Source organism: Echiichthys vipera, assembly GCF_963691815.1.
Source record: "Echiichthys vipera genome assembly, chromosome: 4".
NCBI lineage: Eukaryota > Metazoa > Chordata > Actinopteri > Perciformes > Trachinidae > Echiichthys > Echiichthys vipera.
The window spans coordinates 5,340,061-5,357,415 of NC_139829.1; the positions used below are offsets into that span (position 1 = coordinate 5,340,061).

General features: G+C 39.7%; 1 protein-coding gene across 1 annotated transcript; it reads right to left on the reverse strand.

Moving 5' to 3' along the window:
* Nucleotides 1-3,241: 3,241 nt before the first annotated feature.
* Nucleotides 3,242-13,702, reverse strand: LOC310945891 (uncharacterized protein). The gene is given in 7 exon segments (XM_083912149.1): nt 3,242-4,301; nt 4,416-4,420; nt 9,537-9,648; nt 10,997-11,543; nt 11,545-12,052; nt 12,871-12,925; nt 13,639-13,702. Coding segments are annotated over 6 exon segments (2,196 nt in total). The 5' UTR covers nt 13,639-13,702; the 3' UTR covers nt 3,242-3,332.
* Between the last annotated feature and the right edge of the window lie 3,653 nt (nt 13,703-17,355).

The following is a 17,355-nucleotide window of genomic DNA, read 5'->3' on the forward strand; positions in this document are numbered from 1 at the left end:
AGAGGCATTGTATTGGCACTGCTTAGGGCCCTAGGCCAGTAGGGGCTGACAAGTTTTAAACTACACCAGTGAAAATGCACACACATATTAATATGAATTGATTTTTTTTTATGTTTATATTTATATATTGTAAATAACTAAAATGTGCACTTTTGAATTAAAAAATATTTACATTTCCCAATTGTTTTTTGTTGGTGTAGGATTATCTATACCATAATAGTGATGAACGGTGGTTCAAGGGGCCCCCTGTGAGTTTTTGCCTAGAGCCCCAACAGACTCTAGATAACCTTTGATGGCATGTAGTATGTCGGGACAGAAGTCTAAAAGTGCATTCACACTGGCCATTTCTCAAGTCGATCAAAAGAAGCAAAAATATGCAAATCTGCGGTAGGCGACGCAAATAATGCAAATTCCTCATTTTTGAAATTCTAATTGATGCTGTGTCGTCTAAGACTATCAGCATTTGGATTCTCCTGAGTCCTGATGTTGTTGAATCAGAAATCCAGGAACTTCTAGCTGTCTGTGGGCAACCATAAATCTAGAGTACTTCATATTTGAAAAGTAAGCAAGGAAGTTGAGGAACTACCTGCAGAGCTGGCCCTGTACATCCGGGGGCCCTAAGCAAGATACATTCCCTGCCGCGCAGCAGTTGATAAGTATTCATAGAACCAGCTACCGTATGCAATTATAACCCTTAAGAACGTTTTTTGTACCTACAGTATGTCAACATGATGGGCTGTAGCAGGGGCACCGTAATGGGGGGGGGGGGGGGGGGGGGGGGTTAAAACGATTCTAGGGCCTGTGACTGACAGGGGCCCTAAAATATTGGAAGGAAAGTTGGAAGGAAGTGCGGACAGGGCTTGTTATCATCATGACAAAATTTGGATTTCAGATGGGGGGGCACAAGTATTTTTAATAAAACTCTAACTCTTTCAGTTCACTATGTTTTCTAGTATTTCCTATAGTTTCCGACTGCTACTTTATGTCGTTTTTTCTATCAACCTCACCTGTGAGCCTCCAGCCTGTTCTCCTCCATCTCCTCCAGCATCTCCTTCTGTATCTCTACTATCTATCACCTGACAAGATATATTGATGCATGACATGAACAGTGGGACAATTTGGGGTGCAACAATCATCAATTTTGATGATACGTTGTAGAGGAAAAAATTTAGTTTCACAATTATCATGAGTTTGCTTTTTTAAAAAGTGCAGGGGATGTCCCCTGGACGTAGCCTCTCCGCCAAGGCCCATTCTCCCAACTTGATCAAATCATATTTCCTCTTACCAAAAGAAGGGCATTGATGTGACATAGTGGGGAGCGAGATACGGCGTCTGAGTGATGTTCACAGAATTAGCCACATTAGCTCACATTAGCTCCACCGCCCTGGAGCCAGGCTAACAGCACACGTTACTAGATTAATGGGAGTGGGAGTCTCGTGTGTCTAGTAGAGATTATACCGGCTATGATATGAAATAAAGTTTTGGTAAAAAAGAAAAAAACGGCTCAGCGTTCACGGTTCCCTCTGCAGGTATGAGGAAGTGTACCCAAGACATCGACCGCCACCCTGTCCAGTGGTGCACCAACACGATGCTGCTGTAACACTGCGCGGGACTAGCATTGGGGTCCTTTACGAGCGGTGCAGGAATCACAGCGGGGGTGTCCAATACTGCTCCTGGAGGGGCACTGTCTTTCATGTTTTAGGTTTCTCCCTGCTCTAACACACCTGAGTCTAATGATTATGAAACCCCTGACAAGCTTCAGCTACTTGATAACGAGCAGAACATTAGAATCAGGTGTGTTAGAGCAGAGTGAAACCTAAACCATGCAGGACAGTGGCCTTCAAGGAGCATGGTTCCTCACCCCTGATTTAGATGGAAGCTTTATTGCATATTCTATTTAGAAATGTATATAAATATTGAAAATCCATGTGTTTTTTTTTTTACAATGACTTCTAGTCCATGTAACTGTGACCAAATTATTCTAGAAAAGCCAAAAAAGGATGTCGGTTGGTCACCTGCTCCCATGCCACCATGCCCCCATGCCACCATGCCTAACAAGGTAGTATGACTTTATCCTGAATCACACAATATTGACTTTTTACGGTTCTAAACTTATTTTCTTATTACAATAATTATGCATTAGAGCTGCTGATTTTCTAACATCCTTTCAATGTCCTGTCCATAGCATTGTATCATTTTTTTGATATCTCAAAAATAAAGCTTTATTGTGCAACAGAAAAGGTCTAATGTTGCTAACAGTTTCTGTCTGCTACCTGTAGTAAAGGTTTACTTGGTTCACTCACCTTTTCTTTGGGCAATATTTTAACTTTTGAACCCTTGAGTAATTTAGCAAACACAGTGGGACGCAAATGCAAATGAATGAATCACAAAAGAATATAGTGATGTTGCACTATGAGTCAAGTTATTAAAGGCTTAAATGGGTCGGTTGGGTTCTGGATGGCCCGTTACAGAAATGGCACTTGGTTGGTACTTTAACTGCTTATCAAACACTTACTGCACTTTTTTTTCCATTTTTACTTCCACTTTGTTTTTGCTTTTATTATGAGTATTTTTGGAACATTTTTAGCTACTTGTGTAAGCATTATCTATTCTTACAACAAAGATAAAGACATTGCAGCAACAGACAGGAAACCTTACAGGAAAACTAAATTGAATTGAATTGAATTACCAACTGTATCAGTGGAACCAGTGACAGGAGACAAAGATGGGTCAGTGTGGTATGATGATGGTCTGGTCTGAAATACCAATATTAACACTATTGTGAGTAGCTTTTTTCTTCATTATGAAGGTGATTAGTTTAAAGCAATATCTTAATCACAGCTTAATCCTAGGGCAGAAGGTCAGCTTGATTTGAATTGTTTCAGTAAATGATTGATTAGCAGTCAAAAACCTGCAGCCCATCACCTTGCCATAGGTACAAATAACATGTTTAAGGGTTATAATTGCATATTGCATATCTTTGAATACGTATCCTGATTACAAATATCTTATACATCACTGTGTACAGTATAAAAGGGTTACTACATTCATTTTTACATATAAAGCAAAAGCTGCCTATGTATATCACTCTTAAATTTAACACAACTGTAAATTACACCAGATCCAGGACTGTTAATTTAGTTTCATTTTGTTGCTTCGGAAACAATTAATTGAAAAACTGAAGTAAAAGTTTAAGTGCCAGTTGCTTTTATAGTTTCTTAAAACATTTGAAGAAACATGAAACATAAAAGCAGGTTACATTTTTATTTTTTTCATCCCAATATTCAGGTATTGCACATGCAATATGTTAGGTATTGTATCCCTTTAATTATTCAGGGACAGGGCGTGGGATCAGGTACAGGTTCACAGCGATCCACCACAGCGCGGACTTCTCCCAATTGGATGCTACTGTAGGTACCAGTGATGAATGTCGATGTGGTCACCCCGTTGTTGTAGGTGCGGGTGATGCGTGCAGTGTAAGGGATGTCTGCACTGTACTTATATCCCACCATACTAATATCACAAGAGTGGTTTGATGGGACTGTGAGCTGAACAGAAACAGTATGCGTGGTCGACTCGATATAAGTGGTCCCCTTCGTGAACTCGAGGGTTGTTTCCACGCTGAACTCAATAGTTACGGAGAAGATTAAGGGGAGTTCGGCAGTGATGCTAGTCTTGACGCCCAGAGTGATGGAAAAACTTGTGTCCCACCTTTGCTCCACTTGGTTTGTCTTTGAGAGGGTAGCTGTTGCTATGACTGGCTGGCACTCATAGTTGGTGATGGTGGAATTGCGCATGGTCTCTGGAGGATACGCAATGACTTTAACACCATCAGTCTTATACTTGACATCAGACAAGTGCTCACTGTATATATCTTTGTCAAATGTCAGGACCTGGTAGGTGTTGTACCAATACTCAGAACCTTCCCAGGGAAGGTAGAATACCTTTTTTTTAACATCCACCTTCCCGAGACCATACTCATTCTTCCCAACATATATATCATAGCCGGGGCAGGTCTTGACTGATGTTAGAGGCACTGAACCGTAAGAGCCGTCCTTCCATTCCAAAAACTCATAGTTGTCTTTGTTAACCAGGATCTCAAATGAGAAAAACAAGTTAAAATACTCTTTCCCTCCATAGGTGTAGTAGCAGTAAGGACCCTTGTCAGGGTTGTAGAAGCCAGATTGACACCAGAATTGGCAAACATAGTCTGTTCTTTTAACATATCTGTTGTAGATTGAAATTGCACCGTCTGGGAGAGAGCCGTTAAAGATCTGCCATTCCAGGTTACTCTGAGCAAACTTGAATGAGGATTATTTGTCCAGTTTGTTCTCAATCTCAGGAATTCGACGAGTTTGGTTTGATCCTTTTGCAGTGTCTTTAGGAACCCTGTTCTCCAGGATTGGGTCCAATACCAGGACTGTACCAAACAAAGGAAAAGAACACACATAGGAACAATGTTTGAGTATAAACCAAATGAAATCAATTCATAAATAAACCCGTGAATGTTCTCACTTGTCCAGGTCATCGTTAAAGCAATTTCAGTCGTAAGCAACTGGACTTGGTTATTTGTCTAGGAAGACGTTTCACCTCTCATCCAAGAGGCTTCATCAGTTCATGTACGCATCTGACCAGGCTGGGACTGGTCCAATATAACTGGTGTGGAGATCAAGGTATTTAACGTCTCACAATGCCGACGATGTCACTCGAACCCTGGCACTGGAAGTGCCAATGACCGTCGTTTACAATGCAACCCTTTCATCGCTTCCCAGGAGATTCAACAATCTAACCTCAAAGAACAACTGTTCACAAATGGCCTCCTGTGACTCAAACGACTGTTGTTAAGACTCAATAGAGCACTAACGAAGTCCAAACCAACTTCCCACCAACGACCAATTCATAATTATCAATTATTCTACTCTACGTGGTGTCAGTGCTGGAGTATGATCTGTAGTTAACATTCTCGGATCAGGGGGAAAAATGGCTTGTTTGCATCCACAATTGTCTTCAACTGGTCTAGTGTATCTTATTTAATTCTGTAGATGATGTAGATAGTGTTTTTTATTCCAACACTGCACACATGGTGAGTCAGACTCAATTGAATCATTCCAAATGCTTTTTAGGACAAGTTTGGAATAAATTAAGCTGCTAAACGGACTCATTTACTAACTAACTACTTTACTTTACTTTTTTTTCTAAAATAATGTGATTTAAAATAATGTGATTTCTATTATGCTGCGAGTGTCATGGGTCTCTGGGTAGCTTCAGCATTGTCTTTGACATCTTTGATGGCATGGGTATTTTCCTAATCCAAAACACACTTTTTCCTACAGGCACATGTCTGGGTGATTTTCACCGAGCAATAGTGATGCCCAGGGAAAGTATTATTTATCTGCCAAGGACACTTAGCCTTCACCGGGAATGGGTGAACCAAAAAACATCTTTTTTTTTTTTTTGTTCCCAAATTCCTAATTTTCCAGTAATTTTGGAGCATTTTCATATGGTCCCCTCATGATGCTTTTTTTCATTTTGTTAGATATGACACAGTTTAAAATAAAAGAACGCTTCTCAAATTAGTCATGTATTGTCATATTTTGATATATTTTATGACAAGTACTTTTTATTGGGTGTATTATCTAGGGTAAAACTCACCCGGCGTTAGTGATGGTGTTTTGAATTTGAACGATAGTGTTAGAGGGTTAAATGTTTGGAAAGTGGTCTATTTTTTCCAGCCTTTTATGAAACCAAAAGCACACCAGCAATCATGTACTGTGTGTTTAACTGCTCTGACATGAGCTGCAACGGTTAGCATGTCAAGCTAACTAGTGTTACTTAGGAACATGTCATTTGCTAACTATTTGTTTGTGAAGATACAAGTAACCTTAAAGTATTTCCTACTGTATGTGTGGAAGTTATGGCTTTCAGAGTTTAGGCTTACGTTAGCTGCTCTGCCCTGCTCTTTCTTGGATTTGGGAAAGTTTACATTCCAGCGACCCCATCCAACATTACCTAAAACAACTTTGTTTGCCAGACATTTCAGTTAGTCCACATCTTTCTCTCCTTTTATTTCTATAATTTTATCAGATTAGTTGAGGAATATACAGATCTATATTTTTGATTATGTCCCCTCCTATTTAAGTTTAGTGATTGTTCATTAATCAACAGTTACAGTCTTTAGAAGTTAACATCTTGAGCTGCAGTAGTTATATGCCACTTTTCCACATCATGGTACTTGACTCTTTTCGATGTGTACTTTTTTTGGTTTTCCATTGGTAAAAGTTGTGGATTACCAGGTACCGGTACTTTTATTGGTACCACCTTGGTTCCAAGTTCCAAGAAAGCTGAATCGTCACCAGCATGACACAGAACATCAACAACATGGAAAATTCAAACTGTAATGGTAGTTCCAGTTTACCTGGTTCAGTGTACAACGCTGGCAGGGCCAACAGCAGCAACACTGACACCTTCATCTGCAGATTAAAAAAGACTCACTGCACTTGCCACCAGTTAGTAGCATTAGACCAACTCTCAATACAGACAGGTGAACAATATCAGAACATCAAATGTTGAGCTATTGTTGAGCTAAAAGGCAGAAATGTTTATGAACATGCACTTTCCCTGTCAAACAACATAATAATAAAGATAAAGAACTACTAAAAGCACAACTATGAATACACATTTTCAAGTTAGTTAACATAATTGGTTGAAATTCATTAGAAATACTTACCATCAGATTTAAAAAACAGTCTAACAAGTCCATTCTGTGGTGGAAATTAAACTGGTGGGAAAAAATAAACTGTAAACAAAGATCTGTAATTAAGGGTTATTGTATAAAATGTTTCGAGAGCAAATACAGTCACACTGGAGTATTGATCAGATCAGTGTGCAAACTGACTGACCAAGAGTAGTTGGAAACAGGATGTATTCATAAGACCTTTGATACATCATCATACATCTCACATGATATGTCCAGATACAGGAAATAACACTTAGAGAAATGAGAACTGTGACAGGGTTAAAGCTCAACAGAAAACTGGTTTAAGCAGGTTGATAGTTTCATTTGTGGTGTCAGGTTTAGTCTGCACAATGAATCACATGGTCAATGGAAATTACCTAAAATGATCAACACATAAATCTATGCATAAATGCTTATAAATTATCCTGTACAGTAGCTTTGCATAATTTTCCCTTCACATTCATCCCTTTTTATCACTTATGATAATTCACAAGCATATACTGTACATCCAAGTGAAAACTGCATCAAACACATTGGCCCTCATTTATCAAACGAAGGTACGGCAGAAAAATGTGCGTATCAATTTGCACGTCAGCGGGAGCTACGATCAGATCTCACGTCAGGTCTGACATCGTGTACGCAAATTTAAGCCTGTGGATTTGCGGTGCAGCACAGCATAATCTGGCTAAAAATAATGAACAAACCTCAGCTGTAATTAAGCATAAGCAGTCACATATTAAGAACAGATCCAAACGGATTTTTAAAACGAATAAAAAAAATAAAAATTGTGGTTGGAGCAATTGATTGTACTCATGTGTGTCTGAAGGCACCATCCATGAATGATTACGCATTCATCAATCGCAAAAACTACCACTCGATAAATGTACAGGTGATTTGTGATGCCAAGCTGTCGCTTTTAAACGTGGTGGCCAGGTGGCCAGGGGGGACACACACGGTTCTTTTATATTTCAAAACAGCTCGGCTCCAGCCCCCCGCGACCCCGACATGGACAAGTAGTTGAAGATGAATGACTGAATGAATGTGGCTGCAGGAAGGCGCACTGCAGAGCCAAAGTCATCTCCTCGATAAGTGTCTACCCTCGATAAATTGCATTAAATCAAACAAGGTATCAGATGATTAACATCTTGGTATGGTTCTTCTAGGTGTCAAAGGTTATCCTCTAACTGAATACCTAATAACCCCGCTGGCAAACCTCGCTACGGAGCAGGAGCGCAGGTTCAGCACGGGTCACAGTGGAGCTGCTTCGGGTTGACTGCCTCCGTTATTCTTTTCCATACAGCATTTTTATGGGCCCCTTTTATTCCACTCTTTAGACTGCCAAAAAGCACATCTTTATTTTACTCCATCTCGGATGTCAGGATGCCGATCTCTGTGTCGGAAAAGTTTCTTTTCGTACCAGCGTTTCTCCTCTACATGTTTGACCTCAGTGGGCGAGGCCTCCGAACCAGGAATATTTAAGGGCGTAACATGTTAGTGACGATCGAATTCAGCCGCCGCATTTATCAAGGCCCGCTCATTCGTACGCTGAGATTGGTCAGATAGGAATGTTTCATAAATCACAGGTGTGTCTTGTCCTACGACCAATTCTGCGCTCAGATCTGCGCCTGTTTTCACGCAAGATTGATATATGAGGGCCATTAATTCCAGAAGGATTTTTAATGCTGGTTTGGGTTCGAGGTTTGAAGTTGTAAATGGTAAATGGACTTGTACTTATATAGCGCCTTTCTAGTCATCCGACTACTCAAGGCGCTTCACAGTGTTTGTCACATTCACCCATTCACACAGACATTCACGCTGATGGCAGTGGACATCTACATACCATCTAATCTGATCTGATCTAACCATTCACACCACATTCACACACCCATGCGCAGCACGGGGAGCAATTTGGGGTTCAGTGTCTTGCTCAAGGACACTTCGACATGTGGAACGGGGGGAGATGGGGATCGAACCACCAATCTCTCGATCAGAGGACGACCGACTCTGCCACCAAGCCACAGCCGCCCAAGTTGTGTTCTGGTGTGTCAGCTGGTGTGGGCAAAATGGCGTTCATCTGTGAAAGGGGAGCTGAAAGGGAAGCTTTGAGGGTGACATAGTCGTCATCATACATTTTAGAGAAATAGTCTATACTCAAACTAACTCAGAATATATATATATATATATATATATATATATATATATATATATATATATATAAACACACACACACACATATATATGTATATGTAACCTTTATTTGACCAGGTTAAATCACAGTGAGATTAAGAATCTTTTTTTCAAGTGAGACCTGGCCAAAATAGGCAGCAACAACAGTTACAACTTCCAAACAGCACTGAAAAAAATAACAAAATACATTAGAGCAATCACAACAAACACAAACAAACAATGCAGTCTGTATAAAATCATATATCTAGAAAGCAGTGACAAGTCAACATTTCTGATTCCAGTTCTTTTAAAATGGATTTAGAACTTTATTGATCCCCACAGGGGAAACCAGGTCATGAATTTCTTTTTTTAGGGTATTCTGTAAACTGTTCCAGTCTGAGGGGTCAGAGGTCATAATCTTTTAACATTTAAGGTCAAAAACAAGATATTTAGACATTTATTATATGTATTCCTTGCTATATTAAAGCAGGAACATTGTCACTGCTAGGTTTAGTGGAATTCCAAACTGTGGAATGATGGATCTCACGATTGCTTTGACCACTGCACCTACATCCCGGTTGAAAGTTGAAAAACTCAGAGGCAAAAGTTAAAAAACCTCTGGTATACCAGTTACCATTAATGGCTGCAGCCATCCCCCGCTGGCCCACATGGGAACCATGTGGTAACTCAGCTGAGTAGAGTGCCTTCTGTGCTGGTGGGGAGATCAGATATGGGTTAATGTCAGGCTGTGAGGAGGAACAGAGGATGTGAAACACAACCCCGTCAGCATTTCATCGAGAGACAGGGTTAGAGTTGTTAGTGTGTGCATCACATTTCATTACATTCATTACATCACAGTATTTATCCAGCAATCTTGTGCACACAGGGTCAATGAAAACAATCCATTTAACAGGCAGGAACATCAAACAGACCCAGCTCTATGGAGGACGGACATCTGTCTTGACCGGTTGGGAAAGAAGAAAAGGAGAGAGAATGAGAGAAAAGACAGACAGATGGACAGAGAGAGACAAAGACAGACACAAAGACAGACAGACAGAGACACTTCCAGAGATGCAAGCAACCACAAAAGTAACAGTAACTATGATAATATCTAGAGTAATGTGAATATGACTTATATGTTATGGCAGTTAATACAGTAGAATAGTAGAAACAAGCACAGCTAAGGTGATAGAATAAGACAATGATAATAATTATGGTGGTAAATATGATCAATCATGAGTAGGGATAATAACAGCTGTGATACAATGAGATATATTACTGATGATGTTTTTATGGCTACAAATTTTATAGTTTATAAAAACAATGATAGTATACTGTTTATGAGTAATAGTAAGAATAGCGTGCAGGAAGCGTCATGCAGGACCACGGCAGCAGGCACCACCAAGATCAGCAGAGACCTGCGAGACGACAAAGCACAAACAACTCCGGAATCACTGCAGCTTCCTCGCCCTCCATTTTCACCCTTTTGAAAATAGTTTGGTGGTCCTGTATCTTAATTCTGTTATGAGGCAATGGTGGTAAACATGGAGGTCGGGTAGTGTCAAGCGTTCAGCACTTCACATGTTTTCTATTGAGGAAAGGAAATTCATTGTTAAATCGATTATCATGAATCATGTTTGTGTTTAAGTATGTCAATATACTGTACTAACATGTTGCTCACTATACCTTAAACAACTTGATGATTATCATTGTGATTTGTGTTGTAATTTCAACTGTGTACAATTTGAAAAAGCAGCAACAAGAAGAGAACTACATTCATCTTTTTTTTTATGAAGGGTTTCAAGAAAGGTTCCTCAAAATATTACAGTTACACCAGATCCAGGAGTGTTGATTTAGCAATGTAACTTTCTATTCGTTGCTCTGGAACAATGAATTGAAAAACTAAAGAAAAACAGTAAATTGCCAATTACTTAAATTGTTTTATAAATATTTGAGAACATATAAAACATAAAAGCAGGTTTCATTTTTAGCTTTTCATTATAATATTCAGGTATCCATCATGCAATATGTAATGTATTGTATCCTATTGTGCTTTTCATTATTATTTCAGGGACAGGGCGTGGGATCAGGTACAGGTTCACAGCGATCCACCACAGCGCGGACTTCTCCCAATTGGATGCTACTGTAGGTACCAGTGATGAACGTCGATGTGGTCACCCCATTGTTGTAGGTGCGGGTGATGCGTGCAGTGTAAGGGATGTCTGCACTGTACTTATATCCCACCATACTAATATCACAAGAGTAATTTGGTGGGACTGTGAGCTGAACAGAAACAGTATGAGTGGTCGACTCGATATAAGTGGTCCCCTCCGTGAACTGGAGGGTTGTTTCCACGCTGTATTCAATAGTTCCAGAGAGGATTATGGGGAGTTCGGCAGTGATGCTAGTCTTGACGCCCAGAGTGATGGAAAAACTGGTGTCCCACCTTTGCTCCACTTGGTTTGTCTTTGAGAGGGTAGCTGTTGCTATGACTGGCTGGCACTCATAGTTGGTGATAGTGGAATTGCGCATGGTCTCTGGAGGATACGCAATGACTTTAGCACCATCAGTCTTATACTTGACATCAGACAAGTGCTCACTGTATATATCTTTGTCAAACGTCAGGACCTGGTAGGTGTTACTCAGAACCTTCCCAGGGAAGGTAGAATACCTTATCTTTAACATCCACCTTCCCGAGACCATACTCATTCTTCCCAACATATATATCATAGCCGAGGCAGGTCTTGACTGATGTTAGAGGCACTGAACCATAGGAGCCATCCTTCCATTCCAAAAACTCATAGTTGTCTTTGTTAACCAGGATCTCAAATGAGAAAAACAAGTTAAAATACTCTTTCCCTCCATAGGTGTAGTAGCAGTAAGGACCCTTGTCAGGGTTGTAGAAGCCAGCTTGACACCAGAATTGGCAAACATAGTCGATGCGTTTAACATATCCGTTGTAGATTGAAATTGCTCCATTGGGGAGAGAGCCGTTAAAGATCTGCCATTCCAGGTTAGTCTGAGCAAACTTGAATGAGGAAGACTCATCCAGTTTGTTCTCAATCTCTGCAGGAATTCGACGAGTTTGGTTTGATCCTTTTGCAGTGTCTTTTGGAACCCTGTTCTCCAGGCTTGGGTCCAGTACCAGGACTGTACCAGACAAAGGAAAAGAACACACACAGGAACAATGTTTGAGTATAAACCAAATGAAATTAGTAATCAATTAGTCTACATGGCTTGGTGTCAGTATGTATGATCTGGAGTTATTGTTCTCGGATCGAGGGAAAATATGTTGTGGCTTGTTTGTATTTCTTTCAACCAATCACAATGGTCTTGGACAGCGCTTTACCCTAGATGCAGCGACAGTGCCTCTGCAAAGTTCTGTAGCTGGTGGTCGAGCTAAGTAGTATTACTTGGGAACATGCCATTGGCTAACTATTAAATTGTGAAGGTTCAAGTAACCTAAAAGTATCTTCTACTTCATGTGTGGAAGTTGTGGCTTACAAAGTTTAGGCTTACGTTAGCTGCTCTTTCCTGCTCTTTCTTGGATTTGGGAAAGTTTACACTCCAGCGACCCCATCCAACATTACCTAAAACAACTTTGTTTGTCAGACATGTCGGTTACCACATCTCATAGGACAGGTTCACATGTTTCTGTAATTTCTACAATTTCAGCAGATAAATTGAGGAGTATTCTGATCTTAATTTTTGATAATGTCCCACCCCCTGTAAGTTTAAAGATTTGTTTTGTAATCTAGAGAGTTATATGGCACTTTTCCAGTTAATGGTATTTGACTCTTTTCAACATTAATGTTTTTTTGGTTTTCCATTGGTAAAAGTTGTGGATTATCAGTACTTTTATTGGTACCACCTCGGTTCCAAGTTCCAAGAAAGCTGAATCCTCACCAGTGCGACACAGAACATCAACAACATGGAAAATTCAAACTGTAATGGTAGTTCCAGTTTACCTGGTTCAGTGTACAACCCTGGCAGTGCCAACAGCAGCAACACTGACACCTTCATCTGCAGATAAAAAAGACAGAACAAACTCACTGCATTACCACCAGTTAGTAGCATTAAACCAACTCTCAATCCAGACAGGTGAACAATATCGGAACATCAAATGTTGAGCTATTGTTGAGCTAAAAGGCAGTTATTCTGTCCTACCAATTGTGTATCTAGCCCAGCCTTCTCAAGTCCACAGTTTTATTGGAGTTTAAACCTTCTAGCCTTGCCCAGATACACAGTTGTTTCTGTAAACCGGAATCATACAATACAAACAAATTTATCAATTTTCTATATACACTGCATACTTTAAACAAACACCATGATAATGTCAACATTTACAGCTACAACATTATAGCTTACTTATTTTGATGAACAATTGTTTTTCAAATGTCCATGAATTTTAACTTTCTTCAGTAGACTTACATTGCAGGTAGGTTTTGACTAGTGTGACTTGTTGCTGCTCATGCAGAAATTGTTTGGTCTCTGTAAATCATAAATAAATCATAGAGTGTGGTCTTTACCTACACTACAGTATATGTGAAGTGTCTTGAGATAACTTTTGTTATGATTTGGCACTATGAATTCAATTGACTTGAATTGACACATAAATTGCACAATTATTAGATCAGTACAGACCTCTAACAGCATGTGTAAAAGTTTAACATATGACCAGCATGATTATAAAACATTTATCAGAAAAGGAAGCAATATTTTGCACATGTACTTACGGACAAATCAACTTCAAGGCTTTAATTTGAGAGAATACTGGTTGGTATGCACACTCTAGGATGCTCTTTGTTCAACTGAAAAACACACGGAGGATGGGAAGGGAAACTTAAGGAAAACGAAACTTAAGAAACACAACACTACCAAAATTGTCCACCAGGTGGTAGCAACTGGACGGATCACTGAACAGGGATCAGCACAGCAGTGTTTGTTTTAAAGACCATGAGCAAAGAAAAACAAGACTTTGAGCGGGTGAAAGATTGTTGTTTATGAATCTGAGAAAATGTTCAAATTAGTCAACATAAGTCATTGAATTTCATGAGAAGTGCTAACCATCAGATCAAAAAACCAGTCCGACATATCTAGGCTTAGTAAATAAGTGCCTTATTGCTGAACCAAATACAAATATGTCCTGTTACTTCATCTGGGCTTTGACTTTGACAATTAAATATTGGGGTGGAAGTAGAAATCAATCAAATGTTTAAAACAAAGAAAGAAAGCAAGAAGGAATTGTGTGTGTTAAGAAGGATTTCCAATACCAAACTTTATTTTCTTAAAGAACTAACAACACAGTATTCCCTAAATTTTGACAGCATAGTGTTTTCTCAAATAGCACACGACAGTTATGCACTCACCGCAAGTATTCTTCTTATACTACTTTTTAAATAGTGAATTACAAAAAGGACGAAGCATAAAAGCTCCCCCTGCTGGAGATTATGTAGCTTTAAGTAAAGTCTCCTACTGCTGTACATTAGAGAGAATGCAGGTTTAAGTGGAGTCTCCTATTGCTGGACATTAGAGAGAATGCAGCTTTAAGTGGAGTCTCCATCTGCTGGACATTAGAGAGAATGCAGCTTTAAGTGGAGTCTCCTCCTGCCGGACATTAGAGAGAATAAAGCTTTAAGTGGAGTCTCCTCCGGCTGGACATGAGAGAGAATACAGCTTTAAGGGGAGTCTCTCCCTGCTGGAATTTAGAGAGAATGCAGCTTTAAGTGGAGTCTCCCCCTGCTGGACATTAGAGAGAATCCAGCTTTAAGTGGATTCCCCCCCTGCTGGACATTAGAGAGAATGCAGCTTTAAGTGGAGTCTCCCCCTGCTGGACATTAGAGAGAATGCAGCTTTAAGTTGAGTCTCCCCCTGCTGGACATTAGAGAGAATCCAGCTTTAAGTGAATTCTCCCCCTGCTTGACATTAGAGAGAATGCAGCTTTAAGTGGAGTCTCCCCCTGCTGGACATTAGAGAGGATGCAGCTTTAAGCCGAGTCTCCCCCTGCTGGACATTAGAGAGAATGCAGCTTTAATTGGAGTCTCCACCTGCTGGACGTTAGAGAGAATGTAGCTTTAAGTGGAGTCTCCTCCTGCTGGACGTTAGAGAGAATGTAGCTTTAAGTGGAGTCTCCTCCTGCTGGACAGTAGAGAGGATGCAGCTTTAAGCGGAGTCTCCTGCTGTACATTAGGGAGAATGCAGCTTTAAGGGACTTCACGATTGGCTTCACTTTTTAGACCTGAAGATACGTCCATCTTTATCAGTCCATGTTTCCACCACACCTGTGTTCCATTAGTGTATTAGTTTACTGTTTATTCCAGCTTGACTTTTTTGTGCCTGTTGAGTTTTTAATTCAGCTTGACATTTTCATGTGTGTTGCTGAAGCATCGTCCAGCATGTCTTCACTTGTACATCTGTTTTGTTTTTTCCCTTGTCAGCATGCCTAACGTTGTTGTTATCTTAGTTTGTCCCTCTGTATTGCATTTCACTGCTGTCTCCAGCTGTGTCTTGTTCTTGTGAGTATTTCTCTGTAAATACCTGTTCTTATTAGTACATTGTTAATTTATCCGTGTTAAAGCTATATATTTGCTCAGACTGTAATTTTCTCAGCATTTGCAGTTTAAATTTATTCTTGAATTCTCAAGGATTTATTTCTGGTCCACCTGCCTGCTTCATCTGTTTCAAAGGATGAAGGATTAGAACATAGAAAGTATCTTTTTTATTTCACTATGTCTTTCATAGCTGGAGTTTAGCCAAATATCTTCATAATTCAGTCCTTGAACAAACACTGTGCATACTTTTACTTTGTGTGGCGTGAGAGCTGACATCCAGATGGAAGGTGATTACCCATCAAGAATGTTGTTTAAACCAGAAAATCTGATTATCTGCCAACATACAGTCAAGTGGGAGCTCCAACAGCAACTCTGCAAACCATTTAAAATTATATTTAAGTAAGGTTTTAGTAAAGTTATTGTGGTAAAAGCTGCCACCCCTTCATTTTAATTGGTTAAACCATTAAATATGTAGGTTGTCTATGATATTCTGATGAAAAGATGATCCTGAACACAGCGACATAACAACATAAGTGACTTTTTGTTAATTTGCATCAAATCTTTTCCTGTAGAAAACATGGGGATGAAAACAAGTTTTCGGTCATCCCTTATGAAAAGGGCAATAGGTTCCTTTTGCATAAATCAACTTTGTTTACATTTAGATTTAATAACAAATAATAATAATAATTAACAGTTAATAAAGAGAATTTCTCAAGATGATCATTTGTATATCAATAACTCACGTGTCTTTGCCTCGAAATTCACACAACTCGTGCAACATAAGTAAGTTATTTATATAGTACTTTTTAATGTTTTTAACACGGATTACAAAGTGTTTTAAATCGACATCAGTACAAAACAAATTAAACAAATATCAAGTGCATACACTTACGTACATCACAGGGAGCATACAGGAACCGGCCAGATATACCCCTGAACTGGTTAAAAAGCAGTAAAAAGTGGTTTTTAAAAGGATTTTTGAAACAAGACTCGGCTGATCTGATGGGAGGGGTAAGATTGTTCCAGAGTCTGGGTGCTTGGACAACAAAAGAGCAGACACCTTCGGGTTTTAGTTTGGTACGTAGTACAGCCAACAGCTCTTGATTAAACGATCTAAGTGGCCGCTCAGTAAGAGTGCAGTAGCTCTGAAATAGCTTACGTTTACTGGCAGCAACTGCTGCATTTTGAACTTGCTGAACTTCAGTGAGCAGACATCCAGATGGAAGGTAATCACCCATCAACTATGTTGTTTAAACCAGAAAATCTGATATCCTGCTAACATTGGGGCAAGAGGGTTAAACAATTTGTTCCAAAAACAAGTGTAGAGCTGCAACACCAGTTCTGTACACCATTCAAAATGATATTTGCAGTGAGGTTTTTGTGTTAAACATTTAAAGCCAAACTGTTTTTTTCCACTGCAAACTTGGTATCTTGTGAAGAATAGACACTCTACATTTCATCTACAATCCTACGTGAACATCTGTTCTCTTATGATGCCACTCGCAGATAGAGCCGAGGAAACTGGCAGACCAAGATTGAAGATAAAGTAAAAATTCTCTCACCTGAGTGTCCCCGACCGTCCACATTGCCCTACCTGTATTTTTTTTTTATCAGATCTGCAGTACTTATAAAGCCTCTTTTCCCCTGACAGTCACAGTTTGACAAAGTGCTTCATAGCATCTGTCACCTGTTGCTGCCTTTCTCTCTGATCTCTTGACTTCTGACTCTCGTGACTGTAAGTCTTTGCAACTGCCACATAACTCTACAGAACTGATCCTGTCTGCCTGCTCTGGTCTGTGTTTGGGAAAGCTCCAGCAGCAGTAGGTCTGCATCTGGGTTGTTTTATTTTTAAAAAGTGGTGGTGAGTGACTTTGAAAGAGTGATTTTGTTCTGTGTTTCATC